This window comes from Geospiza fortis, unplaced genomic scaffold (genome assembly GCF_000277835.1).
Source record: "Geospiza fortis unplaced genomic scaffold, GeoFor_1.0 scaffold414, whole genome shotgun sequence".
Lineage (NCBI taxonomy): Eukaryota > Metazoa > Chordata > Aves > Passeriformes > Thraupidae > Geospiza > Geospiza fortis.
Window position 1 is genome coordinate 52,867 of NW_005054745.1, and position 13,894 is coordinate 66,760.

General features: G+C 58.6%; 1 protein-coding gene across 1 annotated transcript in view; it reads right to left on the minus strand.

Annotated features, from left to right (window-relative positions):
- HSPA12B (heat shock protein family A (Hsp70) member 12B) overlaps positions 1-11,453 on the minus strand; it is a 27,611-nt gene extending 16,158 nt beyond the window's left edge. Inside the window, exons 1-7 of the mRNA XM_031065366.1 lie at positions 11,396-11,453; positions 7,310-7,410; positions 4,105-4,229; positions 3,240-3,426; positions 2,850-2,954; positions 2,442-2,558; positions 508-707 (exon numbers count right to left, since the gene is read on the minus strand). Of these exons, the coding sequence (XP_030921226.1) occupies positions 508-707; positions 2,442-2,558; positions 2,850-2,954; positions 3,240-3,426; positions 4,105-4,229; positions 7,310-7,410; positions 11,396-11,438 (878 nt within the window). The 5' untranslated portion in view covers positions 11,439-11,453. The remainder of the gene's footprint in view (positions 1-507; positions 708-2,441; positions 2,559-2,849; positions 2,955-3,239; positions 3,427-4,104; positions 4,230-7,309; positions 7,411-11,395) is intronic.
- Between the last annotated feature and the right edge of the window lie 2,441 nt (positions 11,454-13,894).

The following is a 13,894-nucleotide window of genomic DNA, read 5'->3' on the forward strand; positions in this document are numbered from 1 at the left end:
CTGGAACTGAGGTTTCTGGGAATGGGGTCTCTGGGGTCAGGGGGTCTCTGGGAATGGGGTTTCTGGGGACAGGGGGTCTCTGGGAATGGGGTTTCTGGGAATGGGGTCTCTGGGGACAGGGGGTCTCTGGGAATAGGGTGTCTGGAAATGGGGTCTCTGGGGACGAAAGATTTCTGGGAATGGGGTCTCTGGGGATGGGAGGTCCCTGGAAATGGGGGTCTCTGGGAATGAGGGGTCTCTGGGAATGAGGGGTCTCCGGAATGTGGCCTCTGGGAATGGGGGTGTGAGGATGGGGAAGTCTTTGGGGACAGGGTGTCTCTGGGGACAGGGGACTCTCTGGCAATGGGGTCTCTGGGGACTTCCCCAGCCATGGCAGCTGATGGACCCTCCAGACCTGGCACACAGGGCCAGATCCCATTCCCTGCTCCTCCAGCCCCTGGCCCTGTCCTGACCCCATTCCCTGGCCCTATCCCGACCCCATTCCCTGCTCCTCCAGCCCCTGCCCCATCCCGACCCCGCTCCCTGTGCCCCTCACCCTGCCGGAAGCTGGAGTCGATGGGGTGGGGGGTCTCGGTGCCGTTGGCTGGGGGGCGGCAGCTGAGCTCGATCAGTTGGGGCAGCCGCAGCTTCCGGCAATAAATGGAGGCGGCCTCAGGCTCCAGCGCGATCAGCAGCTGCTCTGGGGTCTCCGGGGACACCAGCCCGGCCTGCAGGGACATGCGGTGACAGGGAGGGGATGGGGACGGGGACTGGGGGTTCCTGGGTGTGTGCCCAGGCCCTTGGTGGGCACGCAGATCTGGAATTGTGGGATGCGGGAGGACCTGATACTTGCCAATATCTGAATTTTCACCCAAAAACTCAACTGACCAATCAAGCGCCCAACCTGTGACCCAACAGCTCAGCCAACAGCCCAAGCATGCAGCTGATCATCCGACCACTCAACCTGCCATAGATCCACCCAGTCACTCAACCAACCACACAACCAACCACCTAACCAACAACCTGACCACCCCACCAACCAATGACCTCACCACCAACCAACCAATGACCTCACCACCAAACCAACCATCCAACCTACCACACAATCAATGACCTCACCACCAAACCAACTGCACAACCAACCAATGACCTCACCACCAAACCAACCATCCAACCAACCACACAATCAATGACCTCACCACCAAATCAGTCACCAAACCAACAACCTGACCACCAAACCAACCAACCACCCAACAAACCAACTACCTCACCACTCAACTAACCATCCAACCAACCACACAACCAACAGCCTCACCACAAAACCAACCATCCAACCAAGGACTTGACCACCAAACTAACCACCCAACCAATCACCGAACCAACTGATGACCTCACCACCCAAGCAACCATCCAACCAACCACACAAACAAAGAACTGATCACCAAATCAACCACACAACCACCCACCCAACCACCCAGCCCCTGACCCAACCACACAACCAACCACCTGACCACTGACCCAACCACCTGACCATTGACCCACACCCAACCAATAACCTGACCACCCAACCAACCTCCTGCTCAATCATCCAACCGCTCGACCAATGACCCAGTCAACCAATGAACCAACCAATGTCCTGAACACCAAACCAAGCATTCAACTGACCAACCAGCAGCTCAACCAATGGCCCAACCACCAAATCAGTCATCCAACCAACGGCCAAACTGCTCAAGCAGCCATCCAACCAACCTCCCAACCAATGACCCACCCATTCAACCAACCAACCAACTGCTCAACTAACACATCAACCAATCACCCAACCACTCAACCAGACAACTGCTCAACCAATGACCTGAGCACCCAACCAACCACCCAACCAATGGCCAAACTGCTCAGCCAGCTACGCAAACAACCTCCCAACCAATGACCCACCCATTCAACCAACCAACCAACCAACCAACCAACCAACCAACCAAACTTCTCAACAAACACATCGACCGACCACTCAACCAGACAACTGCTCAACCAATGACCCGAGCACCAAACCAACCACCCAACCACTGAACAAATCAACCAATCACCCAATAATCCTCTTAACCACCTACCTGGAAAATTATCCACCCAGTCACCCAACAACTTTTGGTTGGTTTGTGTTGGAAGGACCTTAAATCCCATCCCACTCCCACCCTATCCATGGGCAGGGACACCTCTCACTGTCCCAGGTGGATCCAAATCCATCCAGCTGGGCCTTGGACGCTTCCAGGGATCCAGGGGCAGCCACAGCTTCTCTGGGAATTCCAGCCCAGCCCCTCCCCACCCTCCCAGCCAGGAATTCCCTCCCAATGTCCCACCTAACGCTGCCCTCTGGCAGTGGGAATTCCATTTGAGGGGAGAAGGGGAAACCCTGGGGACCACAACCGCTGTGAGGGTCACCCCATGGGCACCCTCCGGAGTCCCCCCACCTTGTAGGCCGCTTCCCGCATGAACTGCTTGGCCGGCTGCTTCCAGATGGCCGGCACGGTGAGCACCCAGCGGATGGCGTCGCTCTCGGGCAGGGACGGGCACTGGTCCTTCAGCTCCTGCCAGGGGACAAGCAGGACGTGACACCTGGGGGCTCCCGGTGAACCACGGGATGGTTTGGGTGGGGAGGGACCTTAAACCCCATCCAGTCCCACCCAGGGACACCTCCCACTGTCCCAGGTCACTCCAAGCGCCAGTGTCCAACCGTGGACACATCCCAGGGACAGGGCAGCCACAGCACATCTGGGAATTCCATCCCAGGGCCTCCCCGCCCTCCCATGGAATGCACGGAGAGGACGGAGGGGATTCCGTTTGGGAAGGAGGAGGAGGAGGGATGGGGGTGGCCCCACCTGCACCGCGTGCTGCTTGAAGAAGCGCAGCGCGTGGGCGAACACCTCCAGCGCCGGCATCTTCTTCCCGTTGACAGCTTCCAGCTCGGTTTTCATGGTCAGATCCTGCCGGGAACAGCAAATGGATCACACCAGGGGCTGGGAGGTGGATGGATCCACCACCAAACCTCGAGAATTTGCTCATCCTTCTCTGCCCCAGCTGGAGCTCAGGTGCCTGAAGCTTCGTGCAGCCACATCCACCCACCCTGGAGCAGCTCGGAATGGGAAAATCTCAAATTTACCCCCCTAAAATGGGCTGAAATGGGGTTTTTTCCCCAACATTTCAATTCCCAGCCTGGCCAGGATCCCCCTGGGAACACCGGGAACGTCAGGATGGGAGCAGGGACTCACGCTGGTGCTGTGGATCTTCATCTTAAACTTCTCGAAGTAGAACCACTCGCGGGCCTCCTCGGGGTCCAGGTCGTGGTAGTAATCGCGGGCGGTGTAGCCGAAGCTGTGGAATGTCCCCTCCGGGGTCAGCAGGAGGCTGGTGGGGGTCTTCTGGTTGGCCACGCCCGGGTCACCCCCTTCCCATTTCCTGCAAAGAGGAGCCGGAGCAGGTGAACTTCCAGGGAATGGGTCCTGCCAGGTTTAGTTTGTTTCCATGGGCGTGGTCTGAAGGACCTTAAAGGGGGACAAAGGAGGAGGGGTGATCCCGCTCCACCCTCCAAGGAATTTCATGGAATTCCAGACTGGTTTGGGTTGGGAGGGACCTTGAAGACCGCAGAGTGCCACCTACTTCCATGGCAGGGACACCTCCCACCGTCCCAGGTGAGTCCAAGTCCATCCCAGCCTGGCCTTGGGCACTGCCAGGGATCCAGGGGCAGCCCCCGCTGCTCTGGGAATCCCATCCCAGCCGGGAATTCCCAATTCCCAATCTCCCATCCATCCCTGCCCTCTGGCAGTGGGAGCCATTCCCTGGCTCCTGTCCCTCCATCCCTTGTCCCCAGTCCCTCTGCAGCTCTCCTGGAGCCCCTTCAGGCCCTGCAAGGGTCTGAGCTCCCCCTGGATCCTTTTTCTCTCCTGGCTCCAGAGGAGAACCTGGATTCCTGCTTTTCCTCTGGAAGCGAGCAGAGCTGCTCCAGCTCTTGGCGTAACCTCATCCCACACCTTCCACCCGCTGCTGCCAGGAACCATCTCCCACCAAGCCAACCTCTGGCCATTCTGGGGCCATGAAAGTCCTTTCCCACCTCCGGGGCCCCCGGCAGGCACTCACCTCATCATGTGGATGGCCTCGGGGTCGCTGGTGAAGCTGAAGGCGTAACCGCTGGAGGTGGTGCCAAAGTCGATGGCCACCACCACGGAGAAGGACGGCCCCTGCTGGGAGCGCGCCTCGCTCCGCTGGAAGGCAAGGAACGGGATCAAGCCCTCAGTTGGGACTGGGGGATCCCAGAAAAGTGGCAAAGACCCCAGAAACAGCTTCATTTTCCCAGGATTTTTCCTGAATTTTCAGGATTTTTCCTGGATTTTCACCCAGCTTGGTGATTTCCTGATGGGTTCTTCTTATACATCTTCACTCATTGGGAAAAGTGTCTCCCATATTCCACGGGAGGCAAGCAAGGCAAGGAATGGGATCAAGCACTCAATTGGGACTGGGGGATCCCAGAAATGCAGGAAAAATTCTCAAAATCCAGGAAAAATCCTGAAAATCCTGGGAAAATGAACCAGTGATTTCCTGATGGATGATTCTTCTTCTTCTTCTTACACATCTTCACTCATTGGGAAAAGCGTCTCCCACATTCCATGGGGTGGCTGTGGTCGTTCCCAAAGGCAGTTCCCGTGGGACACAGGGATTTGGGCAGCCCTGGAGAGGGATGGATGCCCATGGGAGCAGCCAGGGTGGTTGGGGGCTCCTGTTTTTATTGTGCTGAGCCCCCCTCACTCGGACCCTGAAATTGGAGCCACAATTCCCAAAAACCTCCCTTATGTCCAGTCTCAGTCCAAGGGACATTGTCTCAGGTGTCCCCAAGGGTCACTGAACCCAAATTGTTCCCTATATCCAGTGTCACTCCAAGGGACATTGTCCCAGGTGTCCCCAAGGGTCACTGAACCCGAACCCTTCCCTGCTTCCTATCCTGGATGAGGTGACATCATCTCAGGTGTCCTCAAGGGTCACCCAGCCAAAATCCTTCCCTGTGACCAATCTCACACTGTGGGACATTGTCCCAGGTGTCAACAAGGGTCACCCACCTGAGAACCTTCCCTGTGTCCAATCTCACCTTGTCCCAGGTGTCCCCAAGGGTCACTGAACCCAAACCCTTCCCTGCTTCCCATCTGGGACTGGGTGACATCATCCCAGATGTCCCCAAGTGTCACCCAGCCAAAACCCTTCCTTGTGTCCCATCTCAGTCCAAGGGACATTGTCCCAGGTGTCCCCAAGGATCACTCAGTCAAAACCCTTCCCTGTGACCAATCTCACACCAAGGGACATTGTCCCAGGTGTCCCCAAGGGCCACTGAACACAAATCCTTCCCTGCTCCCCATCTTGGACTGGGTGACACCATCCCAGGTGTCCCCAAGGGTCACTGAACCCAAATTGTTCCCTATATCCAGTGTCTCTCCAAGGGACATTGCCCCAGGTGTCCCCAAGGGTCATCCAGCTGAGACCCTTCCCTGTGACCAATCTCAGCTTGTCCCAGGTTGTCCCCAAGTGTCACCCAGCTGAAAATCCCCCTGGTCCAGGCATTTCAGGATTTTGGGATATTCCCACTGCTGCTCCCACACTTTTCCTGTCCCCACTCCGTGTCCTTTCCCTCCAGGGCTGTCCCCGTGCTGAAGAAGCCACAAGGATGTGACAAGGCCCTGTCCCCTCATCACCACGGGAAGCTGAAAGCCTCGTTAACCTGTAATGTCCCCAGATTTGATAAGTGAGGACACGAGCTGGCCGGGAAAAATGCCGGGATCAGCAGGGAAGAGGCGGCCGGCGCAGGAATGTGCAGGGACAAGGAACTCCAGGGAGGATCCGCCTCTGGAACGCGGCCTCCCACACCCGGCGGCCCCGGAGGAGGGCAGGAGTTTTGTGGGGTTAAATTTTTCCTGGTAGGTCGTTCCAGAGGTGGAAAACCCCTCCATGCCGAAAATCCCATGGATAGAGGTCCTGGGGATAGACCGACCCATCCTGTGGGACTGGGGGGGATGGAGGCTGGACTGGGAGGGGGAGCAGGAGCTGGGGAAGGAGCAGAGGGGGATAGGACAGGGATATAGACCCCAGTGGGCTTACTGGGACCCCAAAACTGCCTCACTGGGAACAGCATAATGGTTTTACTGGGGACCCCACTGTAACCTTACAGCGACTTCGTAATAACCTTAGTGGGAACCCCATAATGGCCTTACTGGGACCACACACTGGCCAAAATGGGAACTCCATAATGGCCTTAATGGGACCCCACAACTGCCTTACTGGGAACCCCATAATTGTTTTGTTGGGGACCCCACTGTGACCTTACTGGGAACCCACAATGACCTTACTGGGAACCCCACAATGGCCATACTGGGACCCCTATAATGGCCATACTGAGACCTCAAAGCTGCTTTATTGGAAACACCATAATGATCTTATTGGGGACCCCACAATGGCCTTACTGGGGACCCCACTGTGGCCTTACTGGGGCCGTACAGTGACTTCATAACAACCTTACTGGGAACCCCATAATGGTCTTATTGGGGACCCCATAATGGCCTTACTGGGGACCCCACTGTGGCCTTACTGGGGGCCCCACAATGGCCGTACAGTGACTTCATAACAACATTACTGGGAACCCCACAATGGCCTTACTGGGACCCCAAAACTGCCTTACTGGGAACACCATAATGGTCTTATTGGGAACCCCATAATGGCCTTACTGGGGACCCCACAATGGCCATACAGTGACTTCATAACGACCTTACTTGGAACACCATAATGACCTTACTGGGACCCCAAAACTGCCTTAGTGGGAACCCCATAATAGCCATACCAGGACCACTAAACTGCCTTACTGGAACACCACAATGGCCTTACTGGGACCGCAAAACTGCATCACTGGGAATCCCACAATGGCCTTACTGGGACCCCAAAACTGCCTTACTGGGAATCCCACAATGGCCTTACTGGTACCCCAAAACTGCCTTACTGGGAACCCCACAATGGCCTTACTGGGACCCCAAAACTGCCTTACTGGGAACCCCACAATGGCCTTACTGGGACCCCAAAACTGCCTTACTGGGAATCCCACAATGGCCTTACTGGTACCCCAAAATGGCCTTACTGGGAACCCCATAATTGTCTTATTGGGAGCCCCACACTGGCCGTACTGGCACCCCAAAGCTGCCTTACTGGGAACCCCATAATGGCCTTACTGGGAGCCCCATACTGGCCGTACTGGGACCCCAAAACTGCCTTACTGGGAGCCCCACCCTGGCCGTACTGGTGCCGCACTCACCGGTGACTGGGAGGGCGTCAGCGGGGCGATGCTGCAGCTGTCGTGGGGCGTCCCCGGGGAGCCGGGCGGGGACGGCGTCGGGCACCGCTCACCATTGGCACCTGGGGACACGGACGGGAGAGTCTGGGGGACCCCAAAGACCCTTCCCCAGGGAGAGACCAGAGGGACATCCCGATGGAGATGGATGCAGGTGGGAAGGAATCCCAGCCCTTCGCCAAGGACCTTTCCCCAAGGAGAGACCACCTGGGACATCCCAGTGGAAATGGATCCTGGTGGGAAGGGATCCCAGCCTTTCCTCAAGGAGAGACCACCCAGGACATCCCAATGGAGACAGATCCACATGGGAAGGGATCCCAGTCCTTCCCAAGGAGAGACCACTCAGGACATCCTGATGGAGATAGATCCAGGTAGGAAGGGATCCCAAATCCTTTCCCCCAGGAGAGATCACCTGGAACATCCCAATGGAGGCAGATCCAGGTGGGAAGGGATCCTAGGCCTTCCCCAAATCCTTTCCTCAAGGAGGGAGAGACCAGGACATCCCGATGGAGATGGATCCAGGTAGGAAGGGATCCCAAATCCTTTCCCCCAGGAGAGACCACCTGGAACATCCCAATGGAGGCAGATCCAGGTGGGAAGGGATCCTAGGCCTTCCCCAAATCCTTTCCTCAAGGAGAGATCACCCGGGACATCCCAATGGAGATAGATCCAGGTGGGAAGGGATCCCAGCCCTTCCCAAATCCTTTCCTCAAGGAGAGATCACCCAGGACATCCTGATGGAGATAGATCCAGGTGGGAAGGGATCCCAGCCCTCCCCAAATCCTTTCCCCAAGTAGAGACCACCCAGGACATCCCGATGGAAATGGATCCAGGTGGGAAGGGATCCCAAATCCTTTCCCCCAGGAGAGACCACCTGAGACATCCCAATGGAGATAGATCCAGGTAGGAAGGGATCCCAGCCCTCCCCAAATCCTTTCCTCAAGGAGAGACCACCCAGGACATCCTGATGGAGATGGATCTGGGGTGGATGTGGTGGTGGAGGGGACGGAGTCACTGTGGGGTCTCCAGAGGTGGAGTTCATAAAATCATGGAATTGTGGGATGGTTGGAATTGAGAAGGTCCCTAAATCCATTATCCCAGGTGGATCCATCACGGCCTTGGACAATTCCAGGGATGTGTCCAAGGGGACACTTGCGGGGGAAGATGCTCCAGGCCAGCAGCTGGAAGGCTTGGATTCAGTGGGAATGGGGGAAAACTTGGAAAGAAGGAAAGGAAATGTCTGTGTTTCAAATCCGTGGAGAACCAGCGAGGGAGGGTGGATCCAGCTCAGACCCTCGGCCACGCTCCAGAACATCCCGGTTTCCTGGACACCCTGGAAGCTCCGTGGGCCCGTGGCAATCCCAAAATCTGGGGGTGGGGATCATGGGTAAAGCAAATTTTCCCTCCTCCTCTTCCTCCCCCTGAAGCCACCACCCGTCCCTGTCCCCTCCAGCAGCAGAATTCCAGCCCCGGGGACCCCCGATGATCCCAAAATCGGGACGGGGTGAGCCCCAGAGTCCCGGGGACACGGGGCTGTCCCGCCCGCGCTGCCCCGGGCATCTGGCTCCAATTAGCAGCCGGCATTAATTAATCACCTCCCACGACAGAGCGGCTGGAGCGGCCCCAGCTGGAAGGAGCTGGGGGAGCTGGCGGAGCGGCTTTCCCAAGGGATTGGGATGGGGTAAAGTGTCGGGAATGCGGTGTGGGGTCCGGGCGGTGACACCGGCGAGGTGAAGGGACTGTCGGCCCTCAAACCTGCGCTGTGGGATTGCCGATCCTGCCGGGATCCAGCCGGGATCCTGCCCGGATCCAGCCGGGATCGGGGCCCCGTGGGAGCAGGGCTGAACAGCGCCCACCCCCAGCTGGGCTCTGGAGACATTTGGGAACAGAGGAGGCTCCGTTGTTGGAAGGATTTGGGGAACAGAGGAGGCTGCGTGGTTGGAGATGTTTGGGAATAGAGGAGGCTCCATGGTTGGAAGGATTTGGGAACAGCAGAGGATGCTCCAGGAAGAACAAAACTCCATCTCCTCTTCCCTGGAGTCCGGACAAACCCAGCCCGGCTCCCAGTGCCACCAGTTTGCCCTGGGACAGCCACTGGGACCCTCTCGGGAAGCTCAGGAGCCACAAGGAATGTTCTGGGATCCCCCAACAGCAGCAGCCACGAGATTGGGATTGGGATTGGGGTCGGGATTGGTTTGATCCCGACTTTGTGTCTGGGGAAGAGCCCCATCACAGAGTTGGGGACAGCGATTGCCGTGTCCCCACCCCGGAGCTGTGCTGGTGACACGTCTGCCGTCCCCTACACGCTCTCCCTAAGTGCCTTTCCCTGTATCCGTGTCTGTCCCATAAATATTTGATCCCAGACAAATGGGAACGGTCCCTGCGCCGTCTCCGCGTGCGACAGAGCCGGGGGGGACGGTGACACCCCGGGGGCTCTGGAGAGCCTCGGACATGAAACCTCATTCCTGAGGAGAAGGATCTGGGTCGGAGGGGGGGGAAGGGATGGAAGGAGCAGGTTTGGGATGGAAGGATGAGGTTTGGGATGGCAGGATGAAATTTGGGATGGTGGGGTCAGGTTTGGGATGATGGGACCCGGTTTGGGATGTCAGGATCAGGTTTGGAATGGAGGGGTCAGGTTTGGGATGGCGAGATCAGGTTTGGGATGGAAGGAGCAGGTTTGGGATGATGGGATGAGGTTTGGGATGGCGGGATGAGGTTTGGGATGGCAGGATGAAATTTGGGATGGTGGGGTCAGGTTTGGGGATGGCAGGATGAGGTGTGGAATGGCAGGATGAAGTTTGGGATGGTGGGCTCAGGTTTGGTGGGCGGGGGGGCTCAGGTTTGGGGTGGCAGGATTGGGTTTGGGATGGAAAGATTGGGTTTGGGATGGAGGGACCAGGTTTGGGATGGAGGGACCAGGTTTGGGATGGAGGGACCAGGTTTGGGATGGAGGGACCAGGTTTGGGATGGAGGGACCAGGTTTGGGATGGAGGGACCAGGTTTGGGATGGAGGGACCAGGTTTGGGATGGAGGGACCAGGTTTGGGATGGAGGGACCAGGTTTGGGATGGAGGGACCAGGTTTGGGATGGAGGGACCAGGTTTGGGATGGAGGGACCAGGTTTGGGATGGAGGGACCAGGTTTGGGATGGAGGGACCAGGTTTGGGATGGAGGGACCAGGTTTGGGATGGAGGGACCAGGTTTGGGATGGAGGGACCAGGTTTGGGATGGAGGGACCAGGTTTGGGATGGAGGGACCAGGTTTGGGATGGAGGGACCAGGTTTGGGATGGAGGGACCAGGTTTGGGATGGAGGGACCAGGTTTGGGATGGAGGGACCAGGTTTGGGATGGAGGGACCAGGTTTGGGATGGAGGGACCAGGTTTGGGATGGAGGGACCAGGTTTGGGATGGAGGGACCAGGTTTGGGATGGAGGGACCAGGTTTGGGATGGAGGGACCAGGTTTGGGATGGAGGGACCAGGTTTGGGATGGAGGGACCAGGTTTGGGATGGAGGGACCAGGTTTGGGATGGAGGGACCAGGTTTGGGATGGAGGGACCAGGTTTGGGATGGAGGGACCAGGTTTGGGATGGAGGGACCAGGTTTGGGATGGAGGGACCAGGTTTGGGATGGAGGGACCAGGTTTGGGATGGAGGGACCAGGTTTGGGATGGAGGGACCAGGTTTGGGATGGAGGGACCAGGTTTGGGATGGAGGGACCAGGTTTGGGATGGAGGGACCAGGTTTGGGATGGAGGGACCAGGTTTGGGATGGAGGGACCAGGTTTGGGATGGAGGGACCAGGTTTGGGATGGAGGGACCAGGTTTGGGATGGAGGGACCAGGTTTGGGATGGAGGGATGAGGTTTGGGATGGCGGGATCAGGTTTGGGATGGTGGGATCAGGTTTCCTCCCCCGGCTGGTTCTGGTTCCCCTGGCGTGGGATCTTCAGAGGGGACACAGAGGGGGGACAGCAAGGGACCCGGACACGGAGTGATGGTCTGGGGGGGGTCAGGGGACATCTCAGCCGGTGCCACCCCCTGGGGACATCCTTACCCATGCGCAGGCTCTGCATCCCAGGCTCCAGGAGCATGGCCATGGCCTCGCTGCCCACCTGGAAAAGGAAGGCACAAAATCCATGCCTGTGTCCCCTCGGCAGTGTGGGGTGTCCCCACAGTGTCCCCTCAGCGTCCCCTCAGTGCCACTACCCCCCAAAAACCACAGCAGGGACGAGGCTGGGATTTGTAGGGTTGGCAGGAGGGGACCCCAAATCCCAGCTCACAAGGGGCTGTCCCTGTTTGGGACACACGCAATTGTCACCATCCAGGGTGTCCCCGGCTGTCACAGCCACTGTGGGGACCGGGACCCGAGTTCCTGTCACCGAGCAGGTCAGACAGATGTGCAGGATGCAGATGTGCAGGGTGGAAATCGCTGTTCCTGCACACCTCTACCCTCAACCAAACCCCTTTTCTGGGGGGGTGGGCTCGTTTAGGAAAAATCCCAATTTATTTTCTGATGGAAGCGCGGTGTCCAAAGGGATCCTGGGCTCTTCCCAGGGATTGTAACCCAGCTCCAAATCCTCTTCCAGGGATAACACCCCAGCTCCTGGCTCCCTTCCCGAGGCCACAGCCTCCCACCACCCCCGAGCCCCCCAGCCCACACCGGCTGCTCTCATCCCACAAATCCAGAGCTTCGGGATAGGGCTGAGCTCATCGGGAGAGGCCTCCCCACCAGCCAAACCCACCCACGAGCTGTCGGCCCCACAGCCTTCCCTCGTCCTAAAAAATCCCCACAGCCCCAGAGCCTCCCCTCTTCCCAAAAAATCCCCACAGCCTCCCCTCTTCCCAAAAATCCCAATGGCCCCACAGCCTCCCCTCTTCCCAAAAAATCCCCACAGCCTCCCCTCTTCCCAAAAAATCCCCTCGGGATACCGACGGCAGGTGGGGAGGTTTTCCCTGGAATGGGGGGCCCAGCTCAGGCCACCCCGAAGCTGTGGGCAGGGAAGGCCGTGCTGGGGGCCCTGGGGTGTCACACGAGGGATCCTCGGGGTGCTCCAGGGATCCTTTTCTGCCAAAATAGGGCTTTTCCACCAAAAATGAGCTTTTCCACCAAAATGGGGCTTTTGCACCAAAATTGAGCTTTTCCACCAAAATGGGGCTTTCCGGGAGGTTTTCCTGCAGGAAATCACCCCCAAATCTGGGATCTGTGTCCTTTCCCAGCTGCCTGGGGCTCAGGCTGTGGGTTTGGATGTGCGGGGATGTCCCCAATGTCCCCAACCCCGCAGCCTGAGCACCCTATGGGAGCCAAGGGGACATGCCAGCCCCTGGTGGCTCCGTGGCTTTGTCCCCCGTCCCTCCATGGCCATGGGGGGTCCTGGGGGTCGCTGCGGGGTCTGTGCTGACCCTCAGCCTCCGGGTGGCCAAAATCCTCCTTGTCCAGGGTGGCAGCAGGTGACAACAGCCACCTTTGTCCCCAAGGTGCCATTCCCCTGCCAGGCCAGGACGGTGGGTGGCCTCAAGCCCCCGGGTGTCCCCCAGTGACCGCGCTGTTGTCACCCAGGGGACACGGGACAAAGCCCCCGACCCTGGGGGTCCCTCCCGGGGCTGATCCCGGTGCCTCCCGGGCTCCCTCCGGGTTTTGAGGATTTTCCACCATTTCCGCCGCTGCGGGGGCTCACGGAAACCGGGAAAGGAAACAAAGTTTGGGAGCGGGATCAGGGTGGAGCAGCCAGGAGCGGCACCGGGGCTGTGGCACGGCCGAGAGCGGCACGGATTGGCCGGGCATGGTGAGCCCCGCAACTCGGCGTGATCCCACAAACTCGGCGTGACCCCAAAACTCAGGGTGACGCCATAAACTCGGCGTGACCCCACAAACTCGGGGTGACCCCACAAACTCAGCGTGTTCCCAAAACTCGGGGCGTCCCCACAAAACCGACGTGATCCCCTAAACTCAGGGTGTCCCACAAACTCAGGGTGTCCTCACAACTCGGGGTGACCCCACAAACTTGTGGTGTCCTCACAACTTGGTGTGTCCCCAAAACTCAGGGTGCCCCACAAACTCGGCCTGTCCCCACAACTGGGGTGACCCCACAAACTTGTGGTGTCCCCACAAATCGGGGTGTCCCCATAAACTCAGGGCGTCCCCACAACTGGGGTGACCCCACAAACTCGGCGTGACCCCACAAACTCGGCGTGACCCCACGGGACACCCGGGAGGCTCGGGGCAGCTGTGGGGCTCCCATCCAGATGTGCTGGTTCAGAAGGAGCTGTGTTGTCCCCACATGCCCGCTGTGAGCGTGGCTGCGGGGCTGGGGACACCCCAAATCCTCCCGAGGAGCTGTTGGGGTTCCCTGGAGCCCTTCCCTGTCCCCTCGGCCGTGGCTGGGACACAGGAGCCACCTGGGGCTGTCCCCTGCACGGTGCTGGCACTTTGTGGTGTCCCCGATGGTCCCAGAGGTGTCCCCCAGGACAGGACACACGGGGACAATGTCCGAGGGTCCATCCCCCTTCCCCCCCGTGCCCACACCCCCCTATTCCCACCGAGAAGAGGCCCCGG